The sequence below is a fragment of the Haemorhous mexicanus genome, chromosome 6 (assembly GCF_027477595.1).
Source record: "Haemorhous mexicanus isolate bHaeMex1 chromosome 6, bHaeMex1.pri, whole genome shotgun sequence".
Classification (NCBI taxonomy): domain Eukaryota; kingdom Metazoa; phylum Chordata; class Aves; order Passeriformes; family Fringillidae; genus Haemorhous; species Haemorhous mexicanus.
In genome coordinates this window covers 61,796,976-61,824,046 of record NC_082346.1, presented here as the reverse complement: position 1 = coordinate 61,824,046, position 27,071 = coordinate 61,796,976, and the positions used below count along the sequence as shown (strand labels likewise).

The 27,071-nt window shown below is 45.9% G+C and overlaps 1 protein-coding gene across 1 annotated transcript in view; it reads right to left on the bottom strand.

Moving 5' to 3' along the window:
• Window positions 1–27,071, bottom strand: part of ARMH4 (armadillo like helical domain containing 4) — a 52,159-nt gene that overhangs the window by 23,102 nt on the left and 1,986 nt on the right. The window contains exons 2-4 of the mRNA XM_059850568.1: window positions 26,644–26,856; window positions 24,865–25,083; window positions 13,172–13,429 (exon numbers count right to left, since the gene is read on the bottom strand). Coding sequence (XP_059706551.1) covers window positions 13,172–13,429; window positions 24,865–25,083; window positions 26,644–26,856 — 690 coding nt within the window. The remainder of the gene's footprint in view (window positions 1–13,171; window positions 13,430–24,864; window positions 25,084–26,643; window positions 26,857–27,071) is intronic.

Sequence of the window (27,071 nt, the reverse complement as noted above, 5' to 3'; positions counted from 1 at the left end):
AATCTGCTTTTAGAATCATAGAACTATAGAATTGTTTAGGTTGGAAAAGCCATCTAAGATCACCAAGTCCAACCATTATCCCAGCACTGCCAAGGCCACCCCTAACCCATGTCCCCAAGTGCCACATCCACAGCTTTTAAATCCCTCCAGGATGGGGACATCACCCTTTCCCTGGGCAGCTGTGCCAGACAATACCTTGATTAATGAATATTTTCATAATATCTAATCTAACTTCTGGGCAGTGAAGAGCAGAGGAGGGAAACACCTGAGCTGTCAGGCCATCAGAGGGGACTCCAGCACCCTCAGGAGCAATCCAGGTAGCTGCAGACCTCTCCTGGCTCATCCCAGGGAGATGAGGACAGGGGAACTCTCCTGCCCACCCACACTATGTAATATATCCAGGGGAACAGCTGGCAGGAGCTTGAAGAACATCCAGATTTTATTTAAAAAATGGAAAATCCCACTGTTCTTTAAACCCTCATATTCATCTTCAGAGCCCACACAGAAGTGACTAACCAAACCTTAATAACTAATCACTGCTGCTGTTAATTAGTACCACTAATGTGCTTTTCCTCCTGCAGGTGACTCCAGTTTGGGGCTGCCTGCTCTGGTGTGGAGGGATGGTGCTGCAGCATCTCACAGAACTAGCAGGGTTGGGAAAAACCTCTAAAATCATCAAGTCCCACTGTCTGTGCCAGGCCGTGCCCATGCACTGCCCCAGGAGCTCCCACCAGCTGCAGTCACAGCTCCAGAGACATCCCTGGGGCCAGAATCCCCTGCAGGGCCTTGGGAAGGATCCTGGAGCTGCCCCAAAGGCATTTCTGTCTGCTTGGTGCTGTCAGGGCTGATCTGGCAGGGTTTGAGACATTCAACCTGGCCCAAACAACCAGTGTGGTTCTTGCTCTGAGCTTGTCAGGAGGCAGAAGCTGAAATCAGCCAAGGATGGTCCCAGAGAAGATCACAGATCCCTCTGCAGCTCCAAGGCTGTGGCAACAGAGCATTCACCAGAGCAATGCTGAGTTTTGCCAGCTGAGATTCTGACTCTGTCTGCTCCATTAAGACCTTAGCTCCTGGCTGCCTCTGTCTACCAAAAGTTCAATTAACTCCCTGCCTCTCCTGCTCCAGAGTGCAATTAAAGAATCACAGGATTGTTTAGGTTGGAAAAGTCCATCCAGCTGTACTGGAGCAGGGTTGACTCACCATGGAGAGTGCAAACTGTGACTTGAGAGGTGAAACAGGACACACAGGAACACGTTCTGGCTATGGGAGAGCAGATATAAGTAGAAAGCACTGCTTCCCTCAGGATACTCACCAGGTCTATCTAACATGATACTTGACCCTCTACCCAACACCCCCTAAAACCAAAAAATCAAAAGAGACTGTATTTTTATATTTTATAATAATATAAAAATAATTTATATTTTTCTGGTTAAATATTGTATTTAACCAGAAAATTAAATTGTATTTAACAGAATCCACAAGGAAGTTATTTTCCTGGCAGGATATTTATACTGAACCCTATCTTGTAATTTTCCTGAATTTTCTTATTGTAACTGTAAGGAAAGCCAGGATTGAGCAGGGCAAAGCAACTCCCTCCCTCTCAGGAAGAAACAGCTTCTGGTGGGACTGGAAGGGCAGACACTGAGATCTCTCCTCACTCCTAAAGCAGAGCACACACCAAAACCATTGAGGGCTGTCAGTGTGATATTCTCTGAAAAATCCCTTTGCCAGGATTTCTTCTCCTGGGAAGCTGTGAAGCCCCAGAGAAAAATGTAAATAATAATTATCTGATTGCTTCTCCTGTGTTTGGCTGCTTTGGAATGTGGTCTGGACATTGTTTACCAACAGGTAAAAGTTTCATTGGTTCCATGGGAATTGTTTTTACTTAATGACCAATCACCATCAGCTGTGTTGCACTCTGAGGAGTCAGTGACGAGTTTTTCATTATTCATTCTTGTGAAGCCTTCTGATGCATCCTTTCTCTTTCTTCAGTATAGTTTAGCACAGCATTCTTTAATATAATAAAGTATCATAAAATAATAAATCAGCCTTCTAAGAACATGGAGTCAGATTCTCATCTCTCACCTCATCCTGGGGACCTCACAAACACCACAGAGGGGTCTTGGAAATCCTCTGCTGGTGTTAGACTTGTCCCAAAGTGTGCAGAAGGAAATGCTGCAATAACCAGCACACACACACAAGCACAGGAGGGTCACCAAGATGCCACATGTGCCAGGGGTGGCTTCCTGGGCTGTGTTCCTGACAGGGACCTTGGAGCATCCTCTGGATCACCTTGGCATGGGATGAGGGGTGCAGCAGCACATCCAGCCTAAGGGGACAGTGACAGTGGCACAGCATGTGACACTGCTAAATATACAGGGACAAGAAACAGAAGGGTGAGCAGCCACTCCTGCAAAACTAATCCATTCACACACCTGAGTGCTCAGAAGGGAAAGGGGGATTTGGGAAAAAGAGCCTCAAAAAGGACTCAGACTGGAGAACCTCTTGGCTTCACCCACACTGATTAAGCCTCAAGCACAGATGGTGCTGCTGGTATATTAAAATAAATGATAGGCTATCAGGGAGCAGCCTGGCTGAAACTCTTTATTACAGCCCAGGCTCGGATAAGGCTGTGATTAGAACTGCTCAAAGACAAGGAGGGAAAAAGAAAAAAGAAAGCAAAAGCCTCCAGTAATTCTCACCATATCGACCCCTGCCTGTGATTCATGTTGATGCTCAACATCTTTGCAAGACAACAACTCCTGGAGGTGTGTGGTAATTATTTTATTGTCAGACAAAAATGTGAGCAATTTGCTTATTTCCAATATATGTTCCTAACTCACTCTTCAGGTAGAGCAGAATTTCTACACATATATATATATAATTTATATATATATAATTTTTATTTTTATTTATTTTATTATTTTATTTATATATAAAATATGTTTTATATCTATTTTTATAATTTTTATATATATATGGATAGATTTATATATACATACATACATATATATATATACATATATATATATATATGGATGGATGTATATATATTTAGAGAGAGAGAGATCCTTCCAGGAAATAACTTGGATCTCCTTTGATTCTTAAGGGCTCTTAATCAGAGTGAACAGCAGAGGGGAGACAGGTTTAGCATCAGTCATTTGTGGTTTGCACTGTCCAAGCAGAAAGTGCATCTACATTCTCATTAGGAAGGAACATTTTAAAATTACCCTCTCAATAAATTACCCTCTCTCTCCCTGCTACTTGTTGCAAAAAGCTCTTTTCCTCCATTTTTCTCTCACCAGCTCTGCCATGGGGCCAACATTTTAACCCCAAAGATCAGCCTCTGATGTAAATCCCCAGAAGGACAGAGGCAATTCAAGGCTGGTGAACCTTCACATTCCCCCCTCTCCATTTTTTGAATGCCATGAAAACAGACAGATTTTTGCACTGCAGTATAGATCACTATTAGAAAATAAATGTGATTTCTCCAGGGTAAGGACAAGCCTCTTTTGACATGGCAAAGGCCACCCAGACAGGCACACACAGGGAAAACTCTCACCCAGGGCAGGGACAGCCCTGCCTGTGCTCTTCAATCAAGCTAAGTGCTGAAATCTGAAAGGAGAGAGGGGCTCAAAACCAGCTCCTCTGCCTAAATGGAGCCAAGTTTTCTGACTTGGAGAAAGTGAAGGATGGCAGAGGAGGCAAAGCACACTGAGAAGTGTCATACAGGTAAATGTATGAATCTGCAGGGATGGGAAAGGACAGGATTACTGCTAAAGAGAGAGCAAAGAGACCGTGATTAACATTCCAGTGGGGCAAGGGGACAGGCAATCCAAGGGAGCTGACAGCCCAGAAGGATTCCTGCCTCCCTGTGCTGTGCAGGAACCCAGATGGTGCTTGGGCAGCAGGTGCAGCCCAGCCTTCAGAGCACAGAGCTCTGCTGCCTGATGGACCCTATCCCTGAATCCAGGCAAAAAAAACCACTCCAAGATAAATGACCTGGAGCAGCAAATGCAAAGTCATGCTCCAAGGTACTAACTTTGACACATGCTAACTTTAAAGGATGTGTCAAACAGATGGATAGAGGCAGACAGCTGGGGAAGGTCAGAAATGCTCAGACACGTGCCTGAGATTTCTAACTTTGCTTTCTTGAGCTGATGAGAAACTGCAGGTGCAGCAGAAAGCCTTTCAGGAGTCTTCTTGTGCTGGGAAATCCAGAAGCTGGTGCTGCTGCAGCTGCCCTTCTGTGCTACCCAGCAAGCCAAGGAGGGAGAATTTCATAGAATCATGAACACTGGAAAAGATGACAATCATCAGGTCCAACCAACCCAGCACCAACCACCATTTCCATCACTAAACCATATCCAGGAGATTTCTGAACACTTCCAGGGCTGGTGACACAATCATTTCCCTGGGCAGCCTGTTCCAAAGCTTGACAACTCCTGGTGAAGGAACAGTTCCCCTTAGCAAACCTTCCCTAACACTCTCTGTACACAGACATCACCCAAGACTCCCCTACCTGAGCTGTGCAGGGCAGGCTTCTGTTAAGTTTTTGGTGGTTTTTTGTTTTTTTTTGTTTTTTTTTTTTTGCTAGGGTTGGGATTAAATGTGTGAGATGGTATTTCTTGTTTGGATTTAGATGTTTATTAGTTCTTATCTGTATTATAGTTTCACAAACTCTGAGTTCTACAGCACTTCACTCTAACAACTAAAAATGGAGCTGAATCTTTCTCTTTAAAAGGCTTTTTAAGGATAAACTGTCCAATTAAAGAAAGACTTAAATTATTTTTGCTTTTCACTCAATAACTAATAACTTGTGGTTTGCAATGAGGACTTTTTATCAAACTACACAAACCCACCCAAACCCACGGAGAAGAAGGTGAAGAAGAAGGAGCAGCCTCCACCCTAAAACCTCCATCTTGCTCCATATATATTGCTATATTCTAAAACTTTAAACTCCAAGTTTTCCACCACGTGATATCACACACTTCCATCCAAACTCCACACCCACAATCCCAGTGCTATCATTCCATTTTGGAAGCTTCTCCATGGGCCCAGGTCAAAAGCAGTGTTCTCCTGGGGGTCAGTGCCTGTCAGCACAGAAGGTCTGAAATTCTCAGTAAAACCAGGGTTCCAACAGTCTTCCACAGATGTTTCCACCAGAGAAGCTGCTGAATCTTCCTTGCAGGTATTTCAGGGAATTTTTGCCTAGCAGGGTAATGGGGATTAGGGCAGGCAGGATTGGCAGCAGCCCTCAGACTTGGATTCATCCATTAGAAACTTTCCCCAGTCACTGGGACCTCTCACATCAACCATGGTGACCAGAATTCCCTCTCTCCTCCCACAGCCTGGCAGATGATTTCTCCATGCCTTCATGCCAACTCTCTCTGTGGGGATTTCTGAAGGAATTTTGAATGATTTAGAGACAAGACCTCTGAGGTTTTTAGATGATGTGATTTATTTTTCTTATTGTCTACACAGGCAGGAAGAGTGAGCTCACTCACATCTTTTCTGCATGGCTCAGAAGGTCACAAGATTTTTAGTTACAAGACCTTTTAAGGATTTATTCATCAATGAAACACTGCCAACAAGGATATTTATGTTTTTAACCCAATCCTTAAATATTTTGTCTTAAGGACTCAGGTTACAGTGTAAGCTTTCTTAGCCAATCATGACACACAAACCTACAGCACTGCATTCTAAACTTCTTGTTTCCCTTTGGAACTACTTTTATTTTTTCTATATCTTAAACTCTAAAACTCTAAACTTTCCTCCTCTTAACTTAGTATGTCTCTGCTTTAAACTACAAATCCACATTCTCACTTCTAACACCTCAGTTTGGAAGCCTCTTCCAAGGTCTCACATCAAATCCTGGGTTTAATTCTAAGCTTTGGCTTACAGGCCCAAAGTTCTGAGGATTCCCTGCACTTCAGATTCCAGCTCTCTCCAAACTGAAGGAAAAGAAGCAGAAATGCTGTGGATGGACAGGATCTCTACACTCCTCCCTGCAATAGCCAGTAACTTCAGTTTAATAAATTCTCCGATGGGCAGGCAGAGCCAAAAATGAGAAAATGCCTCAAAATCCTCCTCCAGCCCCTGGAGACAGCACTTAATGGCTGGTAACAAATGGGCTTAGTCTTCCTCTGACACAGGTTTAACTGGATGCATAAACATTGTGGAAGGGCTGGTGTTCCAAAGTAATGTATCCAAGGATGTTTTAGTGTTGCTGCTTCCCAATACACTCCAACAAAAATGTCAGGGTAAAATGTCAGCCTGATTATTGTGAGCAACAGCTTTGTGTCACCTGCTTCTGATAGCTGAGCTGGGAATGACCAAGACACCCTCTAATCTCCTGATTTACTTATAGGATCACTGGACTGTTTAGTTTGAAAAGCTCCTCAAAGATCAAGACCAACCATTTCCTCAGCACTGCCAAGGCACCACTAACCCATGTCCCCAAGTGCCACATCCATACAGCTCTTAAATCCCTCCAGGGATGGGGACTCAACCACTTCCCTCATCTCTATCCCCTTCCCTTAGCCTTGATTTCTGCCTTGAGGACAAGAGCTGAGGTGCTTCCAAGAGGAATGATGTGGCTCCAGCTCATCAGGGGCTCGTGCTCCATTGTCACTGTCATATTTTCTGAAAATCCCTTCACCAGGATTTCTTCTCCTGGGAAGCTGAGAAGCCTCAGACAAAAATGAAAACAATAATTATCTGATTGCTTCTCCTGTGTTTGCTGCCTTGGATTGTGGTTGGAGATTGTTTATCCAACATGTGAATTGTTTTGACTTAATGACCAATCACCATCAGACTCTGTCAAGTCACGAGTCTTTCATTAGTATTTTGTTATGCCTTTTGTAAGTATCCTTTCTCTATTCTTTAGTAAAGTTTTAGTATAGTATTCTTGAATATAATATAGTCACATAAAAGAAAAAATTAGCCTTCTAAGAACATGGAGTCAGATTCTCAATTCCTCATTCATCCTGGGGACGCAGCAAACACCACACTCCGTGGTTGGAATCTCCTCATCCCAGCTCACAGAGCAGACACACTGCTCCTGTCTTCCCTTTGAAAGACACTGGCCTCATTCCCAAGGGCACAGCAGTCTTGTGCTGGATGGAAAAAGGGAAGAGCACCAAAGGGTGGTAGGTCAGGACCACAGGGCTCAGAACTGTCCAAGTTTTGTGTCTCTGGGAAGGTCCCACGGACCAAGATCCCACACAGGGCTGTGCAGGTTGAAGAAAGCAGGAATATTAGAGAGACACACTCCTCAAACCACCTTGGAATTAGATCTGATGAGGAGCAAAAGCCATCTCAGATGTGAATTGTCCCCTCCTGGGAGCTGCTCTGTTGTGGAAACAGCAAATGTCACCCTGAGCTGGCAGAGAGGATCACCACTGCTCACAGACAGCAAGCACAATTCCCTTGGACAAGACAAACCTGATTAAATATGAGTCTGCTCCAGGATTAAGATGCACCCATGAACAATCTCTTAAGTAAAAAAGAAGCAATTCCAAAGGGAGTGCACATCCCTCACGAGGGACAGAAACCTGAGTTAGGCACAGATTGATGGTGGGAGCTTCACTGCTGCTTGGGAGAGGGAAGGGGAACATATGGAACTGTATAAATTATTTGGAGCACCCAGAAAGACAGGAAGAATAATCATCTCTGTTCCTGAGACTGCTCATTTCTGTCTGCAGCCATGTGGAACCCAGACCCTGCATGGCCACAGAACTCCCAGAAATACCTGGACAGAGGACAGGATTGCTGCAGGAAGCTGCACTTGGAGCATGTGGGGAAGGAAAATTTGCTGATTACTCTCCTCATCCTGGCTCCTGCCAGCCTCTCCCACCTTGGATTCCTATGGATGGTGACTCTGAGGGTCCATTCCAGGGAGAAATGCAGCTGTGCACATCCTGCCTCCAGAAGGGAAAGGCAATGCCCAAGCACTAACTGAATTCCCCTCCTTTAAATCCCCACTCTGCCAAAGGCTCCCTTCTGAAACCAGAGGGGTCACTGGGCCTCTCTGTGGCTTTCTCACCACCTTTAAAACACAGATGAGCCTTCCCAGGGTGATTAAGGAGATAAATGCATTAAAGATTAAAAGGCACTCCAATGTTCCAATGCCATGAGCTGTAAGAGTACTTAAAATAGATCCATTTGGGGCAGCAATTAAAGAACATATTACTAATTTCTGAGTCTCAGCTCCTGCCTTCCTAATGCTGGTTATTTTTGCCCATAAAAGCATTAATCCTATCTTCCTGTAAAAATGACATTTCAAACATTCATCATCTTCCACTACTGTCCTTCTGCTCCTCTGCCTCCCCATCATTAACCAGAGGCATCTGTTATATGGTTTATGCAGTGTAATTTGTGACCACAGATCTGCAACACAACGAGAGCTATTTTCTCTGTAAGGAGCTGCTCAGAGCTGCAAATATTTTTTATCCATTATATTAAAAAAATATATAAAAAATCACATTACAGAAGTGTGTTTATTATGCAAGTGCCTTGTCATTACCTGAGGGAGTTATACAACCTTCCATTATAGTAAGAGCTAATGTCCTACCCACAGAAGTACATGAAACACAGACATGGTTTCTATTTTGGAAACTACATGTTGAGAATTATATAGTCACACTTCATAACTTCTTCCTAAATTGCTGGGTTTGTTTTGGGGGTTTTTTTGTTTAATCTCTAAATCCTATCCACAGGGATGGCCCAAACTCCCCTGTGTACAATTCCTCCATGGGAAGATGGAAATCAAAAACAAATGCTGTGGGACCAGGCAACTTCTCACAAGATACAACCCTGTAATGTGGAATTGCCATGAACAGGTGGATGCAGGAACACCCCAAAGGGTCAGCCAAAGGAAGGCAGACCTAGACAAAAATTAATTTAGGTTAAAACAGAGAATACAAAATAGCACCTAGCATAAACACAAGCCACCACAGAGAGTAAATTCAGATGTAATATGGAACTGCAGGTTGATGAAGACAAAAGTACAAAGCCAAGTTAGCAAACACAGAAAAATTACACCAAGTGGACCCTAAATGGAGAAAGAATAAAACACCAACTCCATACAATTTTAAATGCACAAAGCAAACTACTGCATGCCCCAGTGGGGTAAAATTAAAGGCTTGGTAAATTGCCCTAGACCTCCTGTTGTTACCTGCTGTGGATAGCAGGAGTTATTCACCTTGGGATGTGGAGGACAGGCAGCACTAAGGCATCAGGAAATAGCTTGGAAGTCTGAGGCCATTTTCCTCTGGGCTCATTATTGTTAAATTAAGAATTCTCACAGAACTGAGAGAATAAACACTCTTGAGATCTGGGAGAAGAAGCCACCAGCAGCAGAAGCAGAGGGGTTTGATCTCCTTGGAGCTGCACAGCAAAGACCACCTGCTCTAAGATGCATGAGGACCATAAACTACACTGAACTAAAGGACCATAAACTGCTCACCAGGTTGGAACCCACCTCAGCCAACTGCAGTTCTCCTGGTCATGCATCACAAAAGAGGATGCAGAGGAAGATCAGGTATTTTTATTTATTCCCTGAAAATTCAAATTATCCACCTGGTCTTTGTGTTCTTCTGATGCTCTCCAGGTGTTCAGTGTTTGCCTACCCCACACCACCTACACATAAATCAAGCAACAAGCATAGAGACACCAAAGCCACCTCACAGAGACTGCAGAGAGGTCCAAAAGTGCTGCTCTGTCCTTCACTGGCAACCTGTGACACCGAACCAGATCCCAAATCACATTCAGACCTTGTTTCCCCAGAGCTGCAGGATGCCAGGACGGCTTTTAGAGGGTCAAATTCTATTTTATAAATGCACAGATTTTCTCATTTTCTGCTTTACTCTTTGTCTACAAACTGCTGGTTAGAGAGCCAGTTGATGGGCTGTAAAACTGTCAGTCTCATTACTGGCACTAATAAATGGCTTTTGCTCAGCTGGAGTTAATGTGGGACCATCTGACTGCCCAGAACTGACATTTTTAATGATTCTGTTCCTCCAGTGCCTTCTCATTGACCACTACAAAAATCCAAACTGTCTCTTGCTCTGCCAAGCTGTTTTGTGGATCAAGTTCTTTGTTCTCCAGGGATTTGCAGTTGTGTCAGCCATCAGAGCAAGCAGACTGGATAATAACTGGCTTGAGAACAGCTATTCCAACACTTCTGGGCTCTTCTGCACCACAGATTTTAGCATTAAATGTCAAATTTCTGAAGGCTAGAGGACAGAAGCATCCCCAGGAGGAAGACAGGTGTGCAAAGTGTTTTAAAAATGGAAAATTCCAACTGTAAAAGTTTGGTGCTCGGATGTTGTCCCCTCAGCCTGTTCTCTGTTGGGTGCTGTCACCTTCCTTCAGGTCTCCCCTTCCAGTGCTGTATCCCAGATGAAGCAGAACAACTTCCCCTTCCAAACCCTGCTTAATTTACACAATCAGGGAAATTCTTCACATCCCAGTGCTATTTAGGGAAGGAAGAGACACACAGAGCTCTTCTGGGGATGTCCAGCAGTTACAGAGCAGTCCCCAAATTAAAAGAACTGGATCTTCAGAGATGAAAATCACCTGGAGAAAAAGAGTTTCAAAGAAAAATAGCCCAGCCAGCAGATCTAAAGCTTAACAAGTCTTTTACAGTGAGTCTGGTCTCTCCAGGTGCTCCAGCAGAACAATGGGAGCAGCTCCTGCAGCTTCCTGCCAGGTTTGGGGGGATTTCTTCTGTTCTTAACCCCTCACTTTGTGCTGACACAAGCTGTGTGCTTTCCCCACCTTTCCTGTTCTCCCAAACCCACTCCTTCAAGAAGCACATGGCCAGGTCCAGGTATGGACACAGAGGCAGCCTGATGTATGCCCATGAGTCCAGAGCTGGGAACCAGGGCAGAAATTCTCACCTGGCACAAGCTGGAGAGGGGAAGGGCTCCTGCAGAAGCAGCTCCCATTCCTCACTCACTCCCAGGAAATCAGCTCTCACCCTCTGGGTTCAGCTCCTTCCATGGCCTTAGGTCATCAGTGTGAGCTCATGCAAGCCCTTGGTCTTCACAGAATCCCAGAATCATGCAGTGGCTTGGGCTGGAAGGGATCTTAAAGATCATTTAGCTCCAATCTCCTCATTTAGTTCCATTTTCTTTGTGCCTCTAAAAGATAAATAATTTCCCTTTCTCTTAGGAGTTCTGCTGAGCAGCAGCACACTGCAGGTGGGGAAGGAGCAGTGTCACAGAGCCACTGAGGTCATCTAGACAGGAAAGGAATAAATGGCTTTTTACAGAATGGAAATCTGCTGGAATCAGAGGGGTGAGTCACAAGCAGAGAGGCTGATCCCACTGTGTCCCCTCTTTTTTTGCCAGCACAGCACTGCACAAAAGTCCCACCTAAATCCTAAAAATGAACTCAGCTCTGCCACAGCCTCATCCTCTCCCTCATGGGTGTTGCACTGGCTGCAGCAGCCTAAAAACAAAAGGAAATCCCAATGACTTGGATCTGGGGACTTCCAGAGAAGACCAAAATCCTCATTTGCCCAGTCCTCCAGGTGCTCAGAGCCATCACTCTGATGCAGAGCCAGCTCACACTGCACAGGGAAGTCAATAAAACATGAGCTGGGGAGAAGAATCCTGCCTTTCACCACATAGTCTGTTTATTCCTTGTCTGAAACTTCTGCAAAGATGCCCTTTCAGGGCTCTGAGGAACAGCACCAGGCCCTGGTCACTGATTTCTCACCTGCCTGCTGTACCACATCTGCAACTCCTGCCCTGAGCCTCTTCCTCCAGCAGCTGGAAATGCAGCTGTGACAGCAGCCCAGACCTGCACAAACCATCAGCTGTGTCTGACACAGAACCTCCTCTGTAACCCCAAAGTTCATGGCAGACACTGTCACATACAACAGCCCCACACCCCTCTTTCACCCAGCTTGCCAAAGACAACCAGAAACCCTTAAGGACACAAATTATTCCTCTCACACAACTCCTGGGGGGACAGCAGGACACGTGAGACAGCCCTGACACAGCCAGCACCCAAGAGAGTGTTTTTCAAGCAGGATTTAGTGTGACAGGGGGGATCAGTCCTGCTGCAAACTCCATCTCCCCTTCAAAGGCCAACCCTCCCACGGAGGTCTGGAAATGAAGCCTCCCACACAGTTCTTGAAAGACAATCTTTGATTCAATTAAGGAAGCCAAGATCACTAAAGCAGGCTGGAAACAGCATCACAGAGGAGAACCTCCAGGTAAAATCAGAATTATGCTTTCAGGGGAAGTGATAGAAATCACATAGGTATATGTGATAGAGAACATATAAAAGACTTGGGGTTTGTTTTTTTATTTGATGGGCTTCTCAGAACAGCTAATTCTACAGTCACACACAAAGACCTTCTGTCTAGATGAGGTTCAGCTCCCACAAATTCACCTGAAGTGTTTCCACTGTGTTTGACAGGGCTTGGCTTGGGAATAGAGTATGCTGGGAAATTATTCCAGAGCCTTTGCCAAGCTGGACAAGTTCCTTTCTCAGATCTCCTTTGTCCCACAGCAGCTCTGACCTGCAGCACATGGAATTCACACATACAAACACTGACTGACTCCCAGGTGGAGAAAGTCAGGCCAGACATGAAACACAGGGCCTGCAGGTACAGCAGGAATAAACTGTATAAAGCTTTATGGAAGCTTTGCAAGTTTGTCTTCACACTGCCAGCACAGCTTCCCAAGGCTGCACCATAAATGGACCTCTTTAAATGTCAGAAAGGTGGAACTCAGACTGAAGTAGTCAACAGGCTGAAGAGCAAATACCCAACTTCTCTGTCCCCACAGGACAAATATCCCTGCACCAGCCCATCTTGGACAAAGGGAACTGAAATTTGCCCAGGAATCTCACCTGAGAATTTTTTTTTTTTTTGTCTAACCTTGGAGCAAGACAACACTAAGCTCTGGGAATGAATGAGCAGGATTGGAGTGTCCATATTTTCCCCAAAATGACAAGTCAGGTCACGCTGTCTGGGACACATCCCAGTTTCACCAGTTGTCACTGGTGGAACTGGGATTCCTCAAGAATGAACCTGCTCTGTGTTTAGCTTGAGAGCCAACCCATGGCTGGCAGGAGGGATTGTCTCATGCAGAGTGAAGAGCAGGAGAGGTGAAGGGTAAAGGAAGAAGGAAGGAAGGGGCTTTTCTCTTACCCAGACCCTGGTTCTGCTGCTCCCACTCAATGGTGTCAGGAACCTGGTAGGACACCCCAGCCAGCTGGGCCACAGGGTTTTCCAGGCCAGCCAGGGGCTCCTGGGAGGTCTCTCCTGGCAGTGTGAAGCCTGGCAGATCCATGTCACCCTCCATGCTTTCATCCATCAGGTCTATGTCTTTGTCCTCCTCTTCTTCTTCCTCTTCCTCCTCTTCTTCTTCCTCCTCCTCCTCTTCATCCTCTTCCTCTTCCTCACCCTCTGGCCAGGGAGACAGAAAAGAAATGTCAGGGAACACCTCAGCAGGCAGAAGGTTCACAGATTTCTCTAGGTGAGCACCAGGCTGAGCTCCTCCAGAGGCAGAGCAGCTGCAGGAACTTGTGCCTGTTCTCTGGCAGGAAAACACCCACAGGGCTTCATCTGGAGGAGCTCATCACCACTGGAACTTGCTGGCAAACAAGGAGATGTCATCTCAGACTCTCAAATTAGTGGGAAATACAAATTTTTTTTCTTTTTTTTTTCTTTTTTTTTTTTTTTTTTTTTTGCTTCCTAGCAGCAGGGTGCAAACAAGGATGTGCATGTGTACCAACAGCTGGGCATCTGTAACTACAGAGCTCCCTGCTGAACTCATCACAGCTCCAGGGAGAGCTCTTCCCCTGGTCTCCAGGCTTGGAGGCAGCAGTGAGTTGGTTCAGTGTTTAACTCTGACTGAGTCTTTCCCAGCTCTGGAAAGGACACTGCTCTCAAGACCAGGTTGCTCCATCCCACCTGGAAAGGGTTGGAAAGAAGGCAGCATAGCCAGCAGTTCACAGGAGAGCTGAGAAATGTGACTCTGAGGAGATTCCATGAATTCAGTGCAAGGTCTCCCTGCCCATGCAGGGGGGGATTGAAACAAGATCATCTTTAAGGTCCCTTCAACCAAAACCATTCTGTGATTCCATGAATTCTCCACTACAGCAGATACCCATTTATTCCAGAACTGTCTGTACTGTAAGCATATGGAAAAATAAATATTTAAGCCAGTATTTCATCACTAAAATGGCAACACAGGAACCACTGTACTGGATCAAACCAAAGGGTTTTTTTCCTATTTTTTCCTATTTCCAGCCACAACTGGCTGCAGATGCTGAAGGAAGTCCAGAGCAGGGCAAATACTGAGCCAACCTTCCCACAGGTTTTTCTCCCAAGTTATAGCTACCAAAGTCTCAGGGACATCCTATGCCAGAATTTGCATTGGAGCTATTTAATAGCTGCTGATGGAGCCACCCATTAGGGAAAGATAAAATCTGGAACAATGGCATGCTTTGAATGTCTCACAGTTCCTTTTTCAAGGCTGAGAATTGAAACTCAGTATTTATGCACTTTTATCTAACTTACACCAACTCTGCTCAGCCCTGTAGAAAAATTCTCTCCTGGTTTGGTCAGCCTGGGAGAGTCCATCACTGCATGCAGGCATGAAAGACTAACAAACCACCCTCTGTTAACCAAATCCTTTATTTATTACATTTGTAACCCAAATATCCCTTTATTTCTGCTGTAGTTGTACCTCCTATAGGTTGGTGGCAATCCAGCCTGGATTAAATGGCCTCCAAAAATTGGGATATCACATGAGATGGGAATATGAGAAATCAGTGCCTGTTATAAACCCACTGATCCACTGTGCTGTGCCATGGCATCTCCCTGCCCTGTAATTCAAGGATTTGCTTCCAACTACTGCATGTTTTCCTCAGCTCACCAGACAAGACAATCCCAGTGCTGCCTTTCAGTCCTGCTCCTGTATTCCATACAAATGAGCTGCTGCTGGGATTTAGCTGCATCACCCTGCCAGAGCCTGGCTTTTGGTACCTGGAAAGATCATTCCTACCACACAGAGCATCTAATGGAGCTCCCAGGGATGTAGCTAGCCCCTTGATTTCCCACTGCATTTTTACAGGCAGTTTCTGTATTATAATGTGCCCAGCATTTCGAATCAAATCAGAATTTTCTCTGTCAAAATGCATGTTTTCATACAAAACACACAGCTGTGGAGCTGAGAGTGGCACCTGGAGAGTGCTCACTGCAAAGACAAGTGAATGTAGGTCTTTTCCCTCTGCTGAGAGCAGCACAGCTACCAACAATCCCAAAACTTAGCAGCAGACACTCTGAACAGCCAGAAAACCAGAGAAGAGGAACATGAACAGAGCTTTTCCCTAGACTAGGTGGGAAAAGCAGCCAAGAGAGAACAGGCACTGGATTTTTATCTCTGAAAAACTACTCTGGGACAAGGGTTTTAGAATACCCAATCTAAATCTTCCTTGGTGGAACTTAAGGTTGTTTTCTCTTATCCAAATTCAAGGATTTCCTCCTAAAACAAAAACAAACTGTATCTCCAGCAGCAATCACCTCAGAATTGCTCTCACACTGAGCCAGGCTAGAGACTCAGTTTAGCAACACAAAACTATTTTAAAGGGGAAAAAAAACCACCCAAAATGCTGAACTATCCCAAAACTTAGCAGCAGAGACTCTGAACAGCCAGAACACCAGAGAAGAGGACCATGAACAGAGCTTTTCCCTAGACTAGGTGGGAAAAGCAGCCAAGAGAGAACAGGCAGTGGATTTTTATCTCTGAAAAACTACTCTGGGACAAGGGTTTAAGAAGCTTCTTGTGATTTTTAGCAATCCAAGTGACACACACCTGCCAGGATGGAGTGTGAAACCAGATAGCCATCTCCCTGTCTCCAAAGCTGCAGGCAGCCAAGCTGAACACCCAAATTGAAAGTGCTGAGACTACTTATCACATCTGATGATCACCAAGCTTCATCCATCAGCAGGCAGGCACAGCAGAGAGCTGGGAATAATGAGATCCTTGTAGCACAGCCCCTGTAAGGGGGAAGGAAAAGGCTCTGAGCTCGTTCCCTTCTCCTCTCTGCCTCATTCCTGCATCTGAAATCAGCTTTTTAAGCCCCATCCTGAAATGCCAGCAGCTTGCCTAGCTGCAAGGTGCAGTGCAGAGCACCACTTGGTGGTCACAAGGAGGAAGCTACACTTCCAAAAAAACCCCACCAACTTCCCAAGTGTGGGATTTCAGCAGAGGAGGCACAACTGTGCAGAAGGCTGGGCACTCCCATAAGATGGGAAATGCAAGTGAGCAGCACACAGCCAAAGCTCAAGCTGGAGGTTTGTGCTTCACACAAAAGCCTTCTACAAAAGTCACATTTTTCCTCCTAAACTGGCACCTTTTTGGCCTTCAAAAGGCCTCAGCAGCAGACTGAAAGAAAACTGTTGGGAAAGACTGAATGTAGCAAGGAGTGAAAGTGCAAAGCCCAGCAGATTCAGAAGCAATCCAGAGTTCCATGTGCATTTGCAGCACAGTGTGAACTATTTTTGTGTGACATGGAATGGTTTAGGTTTGAAAAGCCCTCTGAGATTAGAGTCCAACTGTTAATCCTGTACTAAGCCCCAAGTGCCACATCCACACATCTTTTAAACCTCTCCAGGGGTGGGGACTGGGCAGCCTGGCACAAGGCCTGACCATCCTTTTATTAAGGAAATTTTCCCAAATATCCAACCTAAACCTCCCCTGGTGCAGCTTGAGGCTGCTTCTCCTTGTCCTATCATTTGTTACCTGGGGAAGCTGCAGGGGAACCCCAAGGAAAGAAGTCTGAGCTAAACCAACACACTTTAAGCAGAGTTTTTGGGGGTTTCCAGCTTTATTAACAGAAACAGCCACCAGTGGCCTTTATCATGGGACCCTGAATGGATCCAGTAGTGACACAGGTGAGATCCAGAGGATGGGATTTGCTTCTTCACCTTGTGCTTGCTCCAAAAGTGAGGCTTTTCACCACTAAACTACCCATCCACAAGGATTTCTGTGGCTTAGGCAGAACTGAAACCACCTCACACCTCCCTTGTGAGGCATTTCCCTGAGCCAGCAGGAACTCACAACCTGTGGAATCTGAAGCAAACCAGCAGCATCCAGCAGGTAAAAACCCCAAAATCAATTTTTGGGGGTGTGATGGCTTGGAAGAAGCTGGAGCTGAAGCTACTGTGCTCATAACCTTGCTGAAGGCAATGGAGCTACAGCAGGTTTTCAGCTGAAGAAACCTTCACTGAAGAATGATGTTTCTATATTTAGGTATTTTCCATTAATGTTTGCAAGCACTTGGATTGCTCAGGAGAGCCAGGAAAGCATGGTTCTGTCAGGCTGAACACACAGCAGAAAGATCTTGCTGTGCCCTGAGCAGCCACAGGCTCTCAGTGGAAGGTGATAGATTCACTCAGAGGCACGAAGGGAATTTCAAGTGCAACAAAACCCCCCCAAAAAAACCAAAACCAACAAAAAAAACCCCCAAAAAATGAACAAACAAAAAACCCCACAAAACAAAAAAGCCCCCCCCAAAAAGCCTACAGAAAATCCCAAATAAATTAAAAAAAACAAAACAAAAAAACAAAGAAAACATACAAAAACCCCAAAAGCACCCCCAAAAAAAACCCCAAAAAATCAAAAAACCAAAAAAAAACCCCCAAAAACTCAAGCAAAAAACAAAAAAAAACCAAAAAAACCCAAAAAACCCCACAAAACAAAAAAAACCCAGAAGCCCCATAAAAATGCCTACAAAAAATCCCAAATAAATTTAAAAAAAAACAAAAAACAAAATTAAAAAAAACACACAAAAACCCCAAAAAACCCAACCCCCCAAAAAGCAAACAAACAAAAACAAAAAAAAACCCAAACAAAAAAAACCCAAAAAACACCCCAAAAGCCCCAAAAAATCCATTAAAAAATAAAAACAAAAAAAAAAACCCAACCCAAACTAAAAAGGAAAGCAGCTGCAGGACCAAACCTGGAGTTGCCATTTGCTGTGTCCTTTCCCTGCCCAGCCTCCCTCACACCCATCTCAGTGGGTAAAGATGTCTGAATGGTACCACAGAGGATTGCAGTGATCCTTGGCAGTTTCAGCTGTGCTTTTATGTGGTGCTCAGTGCTGCAGGGTGACCCCTGGGTGCTGCCACCACCATGGAAATCTGTAAATGATGCTGTGTAAATAACACCAGGATCAGGGATGGGGAGGTCTGTGACTCCCAGCTCTTGCCAGAGCAGGAGGGAGAGGCACTAAGGAGCATCTGCCAAGTGTTTTCTACACTGAGCTTCACTTTCTGCACTGCTTTTGTGATCCCAGCTGATTGTCAAGGCAGGGAGGCCTTTCCAGGACAAATCCTTTATTATTAATGTGCTGCCTTCATGTGATCAGTCAATGTCACCATCCAACAGCCCCAAAATGCTGCCAGGAGCCTTTGCCAGCCTGGAAGGACAGAGCTGCTAGGAAGGTGGACAGGCTGTCACCAAGCAGAGCTCCTGTGCTGGGCCAGGGTGGGGCAACAACCCAGGCACAGAAATTCTGCCAAAAATCAGAGTAAAACCCCCCTGGGATGGGCTCTGCAAGCCCAGTCACCTGCACTGCAAAGCCATCCAAGGGATTTGCAGGATGTGGTGTTGTCTGTGCTCTGGAAAAATCAATCTTTTGGGAAGTTTCTTCATCTGGGCAACTGCACAGAGACAGGGAAAGGATGTTGGGAGGAAACCTGGTGGGTCAGATCCTACACACAAAGCAGGATGACATAACCCTACCCCTAGAAGAGATTTACACATCACAGAATCATTAAGGTTGGAAAAGATCTCAAACTGAGTCCAACATCCCCCAGCACTGCCAAGGCCACCCCTAACCCCTGTCCCCAAGTGCCACATCCATCCATCTCTTAAATCCCTCCAGGCCTGCTGACTCCACCATCAACCATTCACTGATTAAATTTTGCTCTAATATCCAATTTAAATCTTCCCTGGTGGAACTTAAGATTGTTTTCTCTTGTCTAAATCAAGGATCTCCTACTAAAACAAAACCAAACTCTATCTCCAGCAGTATTCACCTCAGAATTGCTCTCACACTGAGCCAGGCTAGAGAGTCAGCTCAGCAACACAATATTTTAAAGGGGAAGAAAACACCCAAAATGCTGCAGAACACACTGCACGTGCTAGAACCAGTTTGCTCCCTGGCTTGCTGCAGAACAGCTCTTCTGCCCCTGGCTGTACAGGTGTTGGACCAATCAGGGTAGAAATGAAGACAAGAAAGTGGTGATTTATCAAGTGAGGGGCAGTCAAATCAGTCCAGATTTAATGCCCATGACCTGTGAGTGGACAGGGCAGAACAAGACAGATAAACAGTTTACAACATCTCTTAACAAAATGTTTTCCCCAGGAAAAGGGCTGTGGGCATAGGACATTTTTTTCCAAACCACAAAAAAAGTCCCCAAACAACCAAAAAAAAAAAAAACCCACAAAAAAACCACCAGCAGAGACATTAATTCCATTTTCACTGGAAAAAGCTGTTGGTGTTTTCTTCCAGAAGCATTCAATTCAACCCCACTGCCTGGGAACACAACAAACAACAGGCCAAGAGTTAAGAAAACATTTAATTTCAGCTTTATTTTCTAGACAAACCCAGCCTGGACCACCACAGTTGAGGCATGTTGGGTCAGCTGTGTTATTATGGGCTACAGTCTCCAGGTTTTAACTCAGATCCTGTGAGCAATAAGAGGAGTAAGAGGGAGTCCACTCAGCTCGTTTCTAGTCTAATTTCCTGCTCCTTCCCCATCCTGATCCCCCTCCTGCAGCATCCCAAAAGCTCCCAAAAAACCCCCATGAGCAACACTCTCCCAGCTGCTGGGGAACCCCAGCCATGAGCAGCTCCAGCAGAAAATGTTCCTTGCAGAGCCACAGCCCTCCTTATCTGCACCCACCTCCCTTGGGCCAGGAGGACAAACTGCTTAATCCTCAGATTAAAACAAACAGAAACTCATTAAAAACTTTCACTCCCACAGCCCAATTACATCTCAGTAATAGCAGCTGTGGGGGTTGATCTGCTGCTTTTGTCCAAGCTTGGAGATAAGCATGGGAAAGCTACAACATTGAAGTGATATTTAAGTGAACTCTCATTTTTTTGGGACAAATTTAAACATCTAAAACTGTATTAGAAACACCTAATCCAGTTCAAAATTCAAACAAAGCCTGGTCAGAACAGGAACCAAGGTGGGTCAGGCTAAGAAATACCTGCTGGAGGCAGAACATCACAAAGAACAGAGAGCCTGGAGAAGGGAAGGCTCCAGGGAGACCTCAGAGACCCTTCCAGTGCCTAAAGGGGGTCCCAGAGAGCTGGAGAGGGAATTTGGACCAGGGCATGACAGGAGAAGAGAGATGGCTCCAACCTGACAGAGGGCAGGGTTAGGCTGGAGGTTAGGAAGGAATTCTTGCCCATGAGTGGAGTGAGGCCCTGGCTGAGGCTGTACAGAAAAACTGTGCATGTCTGTATCAAACACTTCCAGAAGAGAGAGGGGGGAAAAAAAATAAAAAAGTTGGGTTTGATAGAAAAAAAAAGTCACTTTTTTCACCATTTTTTGCTACAAAGGAAAAGGAGGGATGAGCCAGCACCTGCTGTGAAGAAGATAGAGGTCAACAGAGAGCAGTTCCCATTTCAGTGGGAGCAATAAACAAGATGCAAGAGGAAAGTGTGTACCAAAACCATTTAATAATTCATTCTGCTCATGCTTTAAGTCTTCTGCTCCTTGCCAATTTAATTGATAGCCAAAGAGCTGGTGAAGAACTATAATATCAGGCTAGTTAACCATGCTGGGTTAAGTGCCTGTTTTATTTACACCTCTGCATCCTAATTTAAATTTTTAACAGGGTTGTAGAGATGTAATGAGGCAGATCTTAATCCATACAGTCAAGGGTCCAAATAACAATCCCCTTCAGAGCCTTCATTTCTGGGAAAAATACCCTTCACATCCAAAGGAAAAAAAAAAAAAGAAGTTCCTTGTACTGTGTCACAGATCAAAACAAAAATGGGGAGTTGAAGCATCTTTTATAAATTACTGTAAATGGCTACAAGTTCTGAAGTATTCAGGAGGAATTTCTTCACAGAAAGAGTGATTAAACACTGGAAGGGGCTGCCCAAGGAGGTGGTGGATTCATCATGGCTGGAGGTGTTTAAGAAAAGACTGGATGTAGTCTGGTGTTTGGTCAAAAGTTGGACTCGGCCCTGAAGGTTTTTTCCAACCTAAGCTCTTCTGTGGTACACAAAATAGCTCACAGCAGGCTGCAAATGCACATGAAACTCCAAATTCTGCCAGCTGAGAGCCATCCTAATTAATTGGGAACACTCCACACTCAAGAGCTACTTGGTTAAAGCCTCCTCCTCTGGAGCAACTGATTTCAAGTTGCCATTTTCAGAGCTACTGGCTGCTCCTGACACCACACAACAGGCACAGCAGCTCCTGCCTTAATCAAAGCTCTGAGCACCCTCCACAGCCAGCAGCTCTCCTCACCCCTGAACTGTGTGAGCAGCTCACTCCCAGCAAGAGATCTGAGGGAACTGTTCCCTGGAAGGGTGGGGAGGCCCTGGCAGAGGGTGCCCAGAGGAGCTGTGGCTGCCCCTGGATCCCTGGAAGTGTCCAAGGCCAGGCTGGACAGGGCTTGGAGCAGACTGGGATAGTGGAAGGTGTCCCTGCCCATGGCAGGGGTTGGGATCAGAGGGTCTTTGAGGTCACTTCCATCCCAACCCACTCTGTGGAGCCACAAGTCTCTGCTGTCCAGGCAGGGTGGTGGCACTCCAGAGAACCAAATCTTGAGTCTGCAGGGCCAGACACAGACTCACCCTCACCCACAGAGACAGAACCAGAGTCTGGTGTGCTCTAGAAGCAGGTTTCAGCTGAAAGCTGCACAGATTTTGCAGAAGATGGAGCATGGCACATGTCCTGCCACCTCAGAAAGCCCCACCTGCCAAACGCTGCCACACTGGGGAGATGCAGCCACCCCTGCCAATACCACGGCAGATGTTACAGCACAGGAATCAAGTTGAAAAGCAATGTGGTTTCTTTCCAAAGAGTCACTTTTTGAAGGGTGTTGAGAGGCTCCCACAGTGGTCCCAAGCCAGCTGAGCCAGTAGTGTCACTGTCAAATTTTCTGAAAAATCCCTTTGCCAGGATTTCTTCTCCTGGGAAGCTGAGAAGTCTCAGAGAGAAATGAAAACAATTATCTGATTGCTTCTCCTGTGTTTTGCTGCCTTGGAATGTGGTCTGGAGACTGGTTTACCAACTGGTCATTGGTCAATTAAGTAAAAACAATTTACATGAAACCAATCAAACAATCTCTACCAGCTGTGTCAGACTGAGGCATCAGTCACAAGTTTTTCATTATTATTCTTGTGAAGCCTTCTGTATCTTCTCTTTCTCTAGTATAGCATTCTTTAATATAATATCATAAAATAATAAATCAGCCTTCTGAGAACATGGAGTCAGATTCTCATCTCTTCACCTCATCCTGCAGACCTCACAAACTGAACACCAGTAGCTCTCTGTAGCCAGAAGCCCTACAGAGAAAGCTGCAGTGCTCAGCTTGCTAGAGAGACATACAAATTCTAGGCACAGAGACAAAATACATAATCAATTCCCCCAGACAAGCAAGCCTTATCCTCTGCTGTGTCCTGTCCCCCTATCCTATAATCCCTTTATAGGATTTCTCTGACTAGGAAGGGCAAAGTAGAACCAAGCTCACCAAGGAGTCAAGGCAGGAGGAAATTTGTTACCCAGCTCATCTCTCCAGAGTCCACCAGAGAGGAGGATAAGCTCATCTAGACATTTTCATTTTACCTGTGCAATTTGATTTTTAAAACAGCTTTGCATCCAAGCCAGGCAGGTGAATACACACATGCAATTAACCACAGGCAGTTTGGCACAGATGGTCCCCAAGAAACAGAGTGAGCTGAGCAGCAGGGGTTGATATTTAATGATGAGCCAGGCCTTCAGTGAGGCAAGTCAGCAGGACCCCACTGAAGGCAGCAGAGCTCACTCAGCTCCTTGCACTTCTTCCAACAGTGAGCCCCTCCCCAAAGGGCCAAGATCCCTCATGAGGGACCCAATCAAGTGCCTGCAACAGCATCCCCCAAAAACCTGAGTATCCTGGGCTGGAGCTCCATGTAGCTTTAAAGGAAAGCACCCCCAAACATCTTGGATCTAGCAGCATCTAAATATTCTGAGAGTAAACAGCAGGAACTGTAATTTTAGGAGCTGAGCTCCCAAATGCCACTATCATGAGGATGTGATACCCCTCAATTGCCTTTAAGCAAATAAAATGTTGAGAGAGCAGAGCTGTAGCTCAAAAATGTTCCTTTGTGCTTAACTGGGGCAGCACCATCCCCAGGCAGAAAGCCTTTCCCCAAATGATAATTGGAATTGTCCCATTTTACAAGATGTGGATTCATCATCTCCAGCACCAAGGAACCTTCTGGCTCCCTGCACAGAGGTCCAGGCTGAGCAGAAGAGATTTAGACCACAAGAGCTGTGCCAGTTGCCAAATGCACACAGCACAAAGAGCCCCATGTCCCTTGGAGAACAGGCACCTGCAGAGCCAAAAAACCCAGATTTCCACTTGAGTCCTCAGCTACAGCCCATATTGCCTTTAGAGGAGCCCAGAACAGAGGAAACAGAGTGCAGAAGGAATTCAAGAAAGTTGCATCAGTCCTGTATTGGAGCAGAAAGATTTTTTTTTTATATGCCTGTGCAGAAGGTCTCATTAAATAGAGAGACCAATGCTCAGCTGAAACTGAAATCCCTCTTATCTTCCCAAGCAGAAACCCAGGCTTCTAAAAGAGATCCCAGAGGGCTATAAAACACTTTAGCCTCCTCAATCACACTGCTCTTGCTAAGCAGAGACCTTATTTCCCAGCCTGAAGGATCAGGTTTTCCCCACACACACGACCTTTCCTTCCCCTGCTGCCACTCTCCCATTAGCCCCACATCCCTGCCTTGCCAGAGACATGCAAGATTCATCCTGGCAAGGGCAAAATGCTGCAGCTGGAGTCCCAGAGACCTCAGGGAAGGCTTCAAAGCCAGCAGCAAGCCAGGCACATGCAGTGGGGAAGACTCCCAGCTTCTGCTGCCCTCTAAACTCCACAGGAGAGAGAGTTATTGCTTCCTGCAGAGAAAAGATGCTGATGAGCTGTTGTCTAGAGCACCCCACCTCTACTCAGAGGAGAAATACCATCTGGCAGTGCCACCCCTGGAGAGCTGCCAACCTTTGCAGTAAAACACTAAGGCAAGAGAAGGTCAAGATAAAGGAAGGGGAGCAAAAACAGGCAGAAAGATTAATTCCTGCCAGGTGGTATCAGCCCAGAGACTGGAGCACAGAACTGCATGGATGAGCAAGCAGAGAGGAGTTCAAGTAGGAAAAGGAGCAAGGAACAGTTCTCTGCAGGAAAATTGTGGGTGAGGTGAACACAAGGCAGATCAGAGCTGCAGCCCAGCTCCAGTGCAGGATCTGCTTTGCCCCAGCACCCCTTGGTGGGGGTTCCCTGGCACAGTGGGTGCACACACCAGCATTACAGGTGTGCAGAGCCACACCCTGCTGCAGCAGCAACAGCACTGCTGCTCCCCAACCAGGAGAAAACCCACCCCCATCCACCACAGCCACTGGAATCTCAGGCATCCTCCAGGACACTGCTCACTGCTTGCTTCCCGTGCCTCCTGAGAGAGCACAGGCTGTCCAACACCTTTATTGGGAACAGTAAGATGTGCACACAGGTGTGAGGCAAACAGACAAACTGGGGGCTGTCAGGGCAGGGCTGGCACTCCACAGGAGCTCCCCTGCCCCTGGGGCCCAGGGGTACCTTCAGACTCCAGGCGGTCCAGCCCGTAGGTGCCAGCTGTGCTGGTCCTCCTGGCAGAGGGGACAGCTGTCCTCCTGAAAGAGGAGGCCACTGATGCTGGAGTTACCAGGACCACAGTTCTGCTGGCAGGCTCCTCTGTCTGTCCAGCTGGGGTAGAAGAAATCCCACCAGGGGCTGGGACAGCTTTCTCACTGGTGACCAGGATCCCATCTGTGAGATCTACAGGAGACAGGAAAGAGCAACTGTCACATTTCCTGAAAAATCCCTTGGCCAGGATTTCTCTCCTGGGAAGCTGAGAAACCTCAAAGAAAAGGGAAAACAATATTATCTCAGTTGCTTCTCCTGTGTTTTGCTGGTTGGAGATTGTTTATCCAACATATGAATTGTTTTGACTTCCTGACCAATCACAGTCCAGCTGTGTCAGGACTCTGGAGAGAGTCACAGGTTTTTCATCAGTATCTTGTTAAGCCTTCTGTCTGTATCCTTCCTCTATTCTTTAGTATAGATTAATATAGCATTCTTTAATATAATACCATAAAATAATAAATTTGCCTTCTAAGAACATGGAGTCAGATTCATCATTTCCTTCCTGCCACCCTGAGAATACCACACAGCAACCATTCAGCATAACAAGATTTTATAAAAACCCAAGAAACTCCTTAATGAAAATTTAACTCAAAGGAAATTACTAAACTTTTGCTTCCTTTGAGATGTGACTCCACTGTAGTGAAACTTTCTCCTCAAGGGCATCCAGCAAAGGAAGTTCCCTTTAATGAGGGGGGAACCCTTAAAGGTTTTAATTCCATTGCTTTAAGGACTACTCATCACCACACCCTTGCAAGATCAGAGCACCAAGCCACCAGTTGAGAACTGAGCCAAGTGACAAATCTAACAGTTCATTACAAAGATAAAAGTTAGTTGAATTTATAATTAAATCCCAGAAGCAAATTCAATTAGTGGAATCTGCCAGAAGAACCTTCTCCCCCTTACAAACAGACCCTAAATTCAGAGATACAATGCAAACAGCTTTTTTCTTTTGATGTCCTGCAACACAAGAACTGCCAGGAAAGCTGCCAAGCAGCATTTTCACTACAATGGTCCTCACTACCACAGAAACACACTCCAGCTCAAAGTCAGCCTCGTGGTGAGGGAGCCCTTGCTACACTCCTGTCAGGAAGACAGGCTCCAACATGCACCTGCCAAGGTGACACCAAAGCAGCAGGCAGCAGCTGCATGAACATGACTGCTTAGAGCATTTCTGCATGAGCTACACCAGCCTGAGAACAACACCCCACTCCTCAGTGGAGGTGAATATCACTGCAGGCTTCCACACCCAGAGCTTGCCAGGCTCCTGCAGGAGGGGGTCCTTCCCCCAAAACTGGCTCCCATGGACCCTGATGAAACATTTTTATCTCCTAGACTGAGCATCAGCAATCTGTGACTGCTTTGGGTTCCAGAAGTAAGAACTCTCCCTCCATAAATATAAATTGTTCAAGTGTCTAAAGCTAAAGGCAGCTTGCTAACAAGGACAGGTAAGGGGGCTTGTTAAGCTTTGGGCATTTTTTTTAACCCCTAACTCCACTTATTTGGGACAAAAAAATCCATATGCTGGCAAATTACATGGTATGCACAGAAAGCAGTGGCAGCCCAGGTTTAGAGGCAGAGGGCAAAAGGTTAGCAAAAAAAAGTCACTTAAACAAGGATCCTGCATTGAGACTGGAGTGTGACACTGGTTCCAGAGGTACCATCCCATCTTGTGTCCTTGAAGCAGAATCCTACCTTCTGCATCCACAGGGCTCCCTGTGGAGGAAGCACCAGTTGCCAGCAGCACCTGGGTGGCACTGGGAGCTGTCAGCATCTGGGTGTCCTCCCCGCTGTTCTCCTGAGGAAAGCTGGCAGCCCCTGCTCCCTGGGTGGCACCAGGCACCTCTGTCACAGCTGACACAGCAGCAGCAGCCTCCTGGGCAGCTGTTGTCACCTCCTCAGCAGCACCTACAGCAAGAACACGTGTCAGGGCAGGCTCACAGGACAGCTGACAGCAGCAGAGCACACATCTGAAGCAATATGAAAGGAGCAGAACTCCATGAATTAACAACTCCAAAGCCACAGGGCCAGCAGCAGGGCCAGCCTTCAATGTCCAGCTCCCACTGAAGCCTCAGCTATGCAGAAGGGTTGATTTTTGTGGCACAAGTCAATAGACAGTGTTC